Below are 6617 nucleotides of genomic sequence, written 5' to 3'. Positions count from 1 at the left end.
CAAAACCATTAACACACTTAGGGAATAGTTTCCTGAGGGTCATATTTTATATGATCAAAGGATATGGCAATATATAACACTTTTATGGCTTTAAAAAGTATTCCATGCAGTAGCTGATTAAATCTACACCATGAAAAACCATATCATGATATTATATTACAAGACTACAATTTTCATGAAAACAACATGTGTATATATAAATGCAACATTTTCAGCAGATTATACCAAAGGGTATTTACATCTCAAGAGAGATGGGGTAGGGACTACACTGATATGTTTAGACTTTAGAAAGTCTGAATTTCTAAATGGAATGTTTTCTACAGTAACAGGCATAAATATGTGGAGGTAGTTCAGGGGATGTCAGATCACTGTTACTTTATTGAGTTCCTGATCATGTCTACATGACATATTTTCCCATTTGTTATTTACATCTTTTTGTTAAGTCAAACAACTGAAACAAGCAACGTATTGTACAACGTAACAATACATCATCATTACAGATACATTCAACAACTTAGGATTTTTCTAAAGATGTAACTTCTTTCCTACAAAGTGATTTTAGTACATTAAATACTGACATGCTCAATAAGTGCACAGTGCACAGCAAATAAGATACACAGTATATCATATTATTGTTCATCAACACAGCACACTTTGCATTGTCATTGAAACGCACGTTTGGCTAATAGCCAGACTCTGTTTTTGGTGCAAAATCTGCACGACTTCTGGAAGCATTACCGACCCCGAGTGCATTCGCACAGATGTTGTTGTTTCACTCTGTGGTCTGGTTGAAGAAACTGCCATGCAGCTTCAGCCTGTGGAGTCTGAAAAAAGGGGATGATTAACTGTTGAACCACTGTGAACAACCCTCATGGATTTTTTCTTGTTTCAATTGTTTTAATGATGCAATGATACATGCATGTTAAAGCTGCAGTTGGCAAGATTTTTTTGATCATATTCACTGAAACCGACACTATGCTCCGACAGAACAACATAAATCAGCCGGTTTTAGAAAAAAAACCCGCACTTCTACCTCCACCTAGAGCCTGTTATTTGTTTTGCAAAAATCCACAGCTCCCGGTTCTTCTGGTCCAATCAGAGCAGGGCTGTATGAGATCTGACTGTCAATCACAGTCTGGTGCAGTCTGGTGCGCACTGATGAGCACGAACTCAATGAGAAGGTGCTTGGTGGTAGTGGGGGAGGGGCATGAGAGTTGTAAACATTCAACATTTTGGCTAAGTCTTCTCAATCTGTCAGACTTGCCAGCTGCAGCTTTAATGTAACTGTTTCAAAAGGATAATTTCCTGTCCCTTTCTTTCATGTTTTCTTTCCTTGTTTACAAATGCGGTTGGATCACTCACCTTGCCTCTCTCCGGCTCTCTTGGTCCTCCTTGGCCTTCACAAAGAGTGTCTCTCCTCCACCCTGAGTCAGATATGCAAACTCACCATCTTTCGAGGTGAAAATCAGCCTGCAAACAAACAAAACACACACACACACATCTCTATCAATCACGTTTCATTCCAAGTTGAGTTGCCAGGACATGAACCGGCTATCATTCACTAGGAACTTGTTTAAATTCAGTGGTGGTACTTACTTGGACTGAGTTTCCCCAGACTTGATGCGCAGTCTGCGAATCATGAACTCATTTTTGCCAAAGAAGCCCGACAGGTAGGAGTCCCTCTCCCACTTCAGCTTGATCATCAACAACTCACCGATGTCCACATCAGAGGCCACAAGGAAAGAGATGGTGGTGTTGCTGGACATGCTCGGCCTGGGGAAAAGCAATAAAGCATATCATAAGCGTATAGCATAGACAAGGCTGTAGAAGTTGAATGAATAGAACAGTATTGCAACAGCAATTATGATAATTATAGTGAATAATAATTGTGAATATTTTACATGTACAGTAACATACAGTGACACAGAAGACCTACAACATAACCATCATGTCACACATTTCTGTTACAGCATAGCATTAACACACTAACAGCAATTGTGATTTATAGAGAAACACCAAACTGCTTTTCTTATCACTATGAATGCTGTATATAACAGAACTATACCAGAGTGTTCATAATGTACACATACACAGTGACGGAGATTTCCTCCCGATCTCCGTGGGTTCCGTAAAGGGACACGAGCATGGGCTGCTCCACAACACTGAGGTTCTTCTGACTGAACACATGGACTTTCACCTGGTAGTGGAAAACTAACACAAAACATCAAAATATCTTCATTCCCTTGAATTAGCACAGTCCATTTAAATCTTAACCCTTCTTAACTCCTCTTTCTGGCATTACCACAACAGAAACTTTCTAGCACATTGACACTTAAAGTCCCATGATATGTTTCTGTGAAAATACATTCAAACACTTAGACTCCCTAAGCCCTTGTGTTCAACAAGTTCTAATTCAATAGTTCTAATAGCACTAACAGTATAGGATCCATAGATAATCATTATAATGTGTTTTTTGTTTTTTTTTGGGGGGGGGGGGGCTTAACTATTCACTAAGGTTGAGTGCAGACATACTGCATAGATACCTTTGTAAGGCATCAGCTCTCTGGTCTTGAGGTACATCTTGGCACTTCTGGTGTTGCGTATCTTCTTGACGCCATAGCCCAGCTTATTGCAACGGTTCTTGCGGCAACTCAGGCACAGGCCCTTGTAGAAGGCCTCCTTGGAGCTGCAGCGATACGCCAGGCTCTGGTGCTGCTGGTTCACCAGGGAATCGATGAACAGGTGGATGGATCTCTCATGAGAACACTTCACAATCTGGTCCATATCTGCAAAGAGATGAAGAACAGGACAGAATAGTTGGCAAAATGAATTCATCAAAATGTACCAAACATACATCCATGTGCACATACCCTGTGAATCACTGAAAATGAGGGATAATATTACAAGATTACAAATCAATAAATGTATGAAAACAATAAAAAACAATATCTTTCTACATACTGTTAATGCCAAAACTAGCAATCATCTTCATGGTGTTCTGCAGACTGCACCCAGGCTGGAAAGTGCCACCGTTGGGGTAGATGTCAATATGCCCCACAGGCCTTTGGATACCGATGCTCAGATCTGGTGAGCCTCTGGTGTTGGTGTGCAGGACATCCACAAAGTTGGCATCGTCAGGAGAGAGACGCCTTACGTCTTCTGCATTCTCAAAGCGGGGACCCGCTGGGTCAAGGCCTACAGAATGGCAAAGGGAGAGATATAAGGAGAAAGAAAGAAAGAAAGAAAGAAAGAAAGAAAGAAAGGAACAGAGATAAGTTGCTTCATTTGATAGTAAAAAACAAGGTGTGTTGTCTTGGAGTAAAGCTGTATGTTTGTTCCTGACAGTCAGAGTGTAACAATGGCTGACCCTGTCTGTCATATGAAAGAAGTGCACATAAAACACACTCATAGACGAACACAAACTCAACCATAAACACACAGAGCATACATGAATCATTATGGTCATGGTGTTATTTTTGTGTGCTCTTTTCGGATGAAGTATATAGTACAGCTTGAATGGGACAATAGCACATGTTTATCCATATAGTGTAGCTAACTGAAGACTCAAATGTGTTACTGAAAATGGTCATATATTATAGAACTAATGGCACACAACTGAACCACACTCAGATCAGACTAACAATGCAAAAAGATCTCACAATTTTATAGCACTATGTTTGTGTCTAGTCAGCAATGGGGACTTAAGTCAACAGCAGAGACTGAGCAAAAAAGAATGTGCACATCCAGTCCAGTGCATCCCATAATTGTGGGCAGGCAAGTGAGGAGACAGAGAGCCCACTCAGACCTGTGATTCTGTTGACTTTGTGGTTCATGAGGTTTCCTGCGACTCCGGCCACATGTGCTCCCAGGCTGTAGCCAAGCAGGTGAAGCTTATCCAGGGGATACTCGAGGCTCTGTGCAAAGAAAGAGGCCGTGCTGAACTAAAAACCACAAAGACGCGCAATAACAAATTGGAAATATTTAACACATCACTGTTCAGTGGAGGAATATGACATGCTGAAGAGAATGGCTGTCAGTTTAGACAGACCTGTTTTGTGTGATGTAGAGAGGTGCAGCTTTGTTGTCCAAAATCAAAACAACTTGTAAAACCCATTGTATAAATGTAGCCTGTATCTGAGGGTAATAGTGAAGTGTTGATTTCCCTAATAATCCTGTTCCTATCTTTTTCATCAGTCCCTAGATTTGTTTACACTTTAGATCAGTAAGGAAACACAAATAGCCTAATAAAAATAATAAAATGGAAATAGGACTGTAAAATACGATATTAGAAGGAAACATCTCTGTCATCAGTCCCAGAATTGGCAAAAGGCCCATTTTCATTGTTGAATAAAAAAAAACCTTCCAATATGAATTGGTTAAATGATCTGGTTTTGGAATGTTTACAGCAAAATTATAAAATTTGAATCCTGACCCTTGCTTTCTCACCTCCAGCCAGTTGGCAAATTTGGCCACATCCTTGCCCACCAGTTTGGTGTTTTCCGCGGAGGTGGGGTAGTGTTGGCTGGCTCTGTCTAGCCAGTCCACCACGATGACATTGGCAGTGGGCTCCCGCTCGAAGAGTGCCGTCACCAGCTTGTGGAGCCAACTCTCAAACAGCCCGGCAACCTATCAAGAGACACGGTCAGTAGTCAGACGCATGCTTACAGCGCAGGAGAAAGCAGTGTTTTTTTACCACCTGTCATTAGCACGCATGGCTAGTGGTGTGTTAGCAACGCCATTAAATGGCATGCCTGGTAAGATAATGGTAATCAATTGTAGAATTGTAGGTATAAGTACTGTAATTATAGGAAGGAACTTGTCCTACTTTGCAGCCAATATGCCCACGGGTTGTCTCCTACTGGAGTTCACGTTAGAGTGCATGCATTGTACTGTAGGTCTATACTTTATTTTACGATGTGTTATTTCTGCACCTGTTGCTGTAGCCTACGGAGGAGAAAGTACATGGACTTAAACTTCGACTAAATCTATTCACGACACTGGTATATGCAAGCCTAAGGCGCACCAATACGCACCGACCATCCGTGGATGACCACAAAAGTTTGCGAGCTGAGATTGAATCCACATTCGGAGATACTGTCCCTGTTCCCGAGAGTAAGGTAGCAGAGATCCTCCTCTGGATCTTCAGAGTCCCGCACTGAAAACCTGGTTTCGATGTTACTGTAATCTTCAGTGTAAAGAGTGGAGTTGCCTGGAAGCGCAAAGGGAAAAAATATCTCAACACTATTGCACCTGTTTCAGCGCCCTGGTGAGAATATGTAGTTTTTCCATCGTCCAGTCTTCAATTTCATTTATGATGAATATTGCATATACAAATATCAATTCACTGGCAAATGTAACAGGACAAAAATGTACAATTAATGGTTTGATCAATTTAAGTGATATTAGTTGGGATCTTAACTTGCCAATTAATTGCTTTGAAGTAGTAAAATCATTATCACTTACTGGAGAAAACGGACTCAGTTGTCGTGTTTAAAGGTTCGCAGCTCTTAATCAAAGAAAACCCAATCACAAGAAGCCATAGATTTTCTTTTCCCATATTACAGTAGATTCAGACGTGTTAGTAATTACTTTGTATCGGAAACAGTATGAAACCGTTATATTGTTCCGTGATATGTCTCTATCAGTTATAAACAATCTAACCTTCCTGGCAGTGGGCCTGGATTTATATTAAAGAACGACTCTCTATACCCGTTTTCTATTGGCTAAAAGTGAGACAGGGCGTCACCGATTGCCTTGTCCCAACAAACATGATCGCTCACGCGTGACCCTGAATTTGAAGGACTCAGATGCTAGGCCTACTGAAGCAGACTGCGAAGGTGCCTGATGTTATATATATATATATATATATATATATATATATATATATATATATATATGAGTGATATTAATTTCAATTTCAATTACATTTCCCTTAAAGAGCGCCAAAACATTACACATGTCTCATGGCGCTTTATAGAATGTTAGACAATATTAAGATATAAGCCACTTGCTTCCTGGGGATGGTAATTTTGATACCACAGATGAATAGAGACCCAGTCAGACCAATAGTATGAGAAATCAGGAACAGAGTTTATTTACAATGATGCGCATCAAGGGAGAGACAGCATGACTTCACTTAAAGATCCATCAGCTGCTCTAACTAGACAAGGAAATAGTTAGGGTTTAGGTATCCTTCCAGGCTGACGGGAGATGGCTTTGGTCATCCCATCTCACATGGACTACACTGAATCAGACTCTGATTAGTGGCAACCTGGCAATCCGGAGCAGCTACTGACGCAGCCATGCAGAACAGTGAAACACTGCAAAGTCATAATATTCCCGCTTATCTCTAAATACAGTCACACACAGATATACACAGGGACAGTAGATATCATACAGTCATTACATAGAATCATACTTTTAGTATCAAAGTGATCCACTAATGAGAAATGCAGAACATTAAACCACATATTGGCATATTGGGCATAATGCAGAACATTAAACCACATATTGGAATATTGGACATAATGTTCTATTCCACTTCCTCTCACTGGGGGTAGGCTATAAGAAAATAACAACCTCATACATCTTCTCATCTTTTTGGCACTGTCACACAG

At 40.5% G+C, this 6617-nt stretch overlaps 1 protein-coding gene across 1 annotated transcript; it reads right to left on the bottom strand.

Annotated features, from left to right (window-relative positions):
* Nucleotides 1-358: 358 nt before the first annotated feature.
* LOC143133878 (lipoprotein lipase-like) lies at nucleotides 359-5652 on the bottom strand. The gene is made up of 10 exons (XM_076293800.1): nucleotides 5464-5652; nucleotides 5034-5209; nucleotides 4447-4626; nucleotides 3806-3914; nucleotides 2962-3195; nucleotides 2544-2786; nucleotides 2091-2211; nucleotides 1597-1773; nucleotides 1363-1470; nucleotides 359-824 (listed from the first exon to the last, which is right to left on the bottom strand). The coding sequence occupies exons 1-10, from the start codon at nucleotides 5555-5557 to the stop codon at nucleotides 773-775; spliced, it is 1494 nt and encodes a 497-aa protein (XP_076149915.1). The 5' UTR covers nucleotides 5558-5652; the 3' UTR covers nucleotides 359-772.
* Between the last annotated feature and the right edge of the window lie 965 nt (nucleotides 5653-6617).

The sequence above is a fragment of the Alosa pseudoharengus genome, unplaced genomic scaffold (genome assembly GCF_046254945.1).
Source record: "Alosa pseudoharengus isolate Yale_2024_CS ecotype anadromous, Long Island Sound unplaced genomic scaffold, YU_APseudo_1.1 YU_APseudo_1.1_scf_2, whole genome shotgun sequence".
Classification (NCBI taxonomy): domain Eukaryota; kingdom Metazoa; phylum Chordata; class Actinopteri; order Clupeiformes; family Clupeidae; genus Alosa; species Alosa pseudoharengus.
Note: the sequence above shows the minus strand (reverse complement) of the source record. Positions and strands in the feature narration are given on the sequence as shown.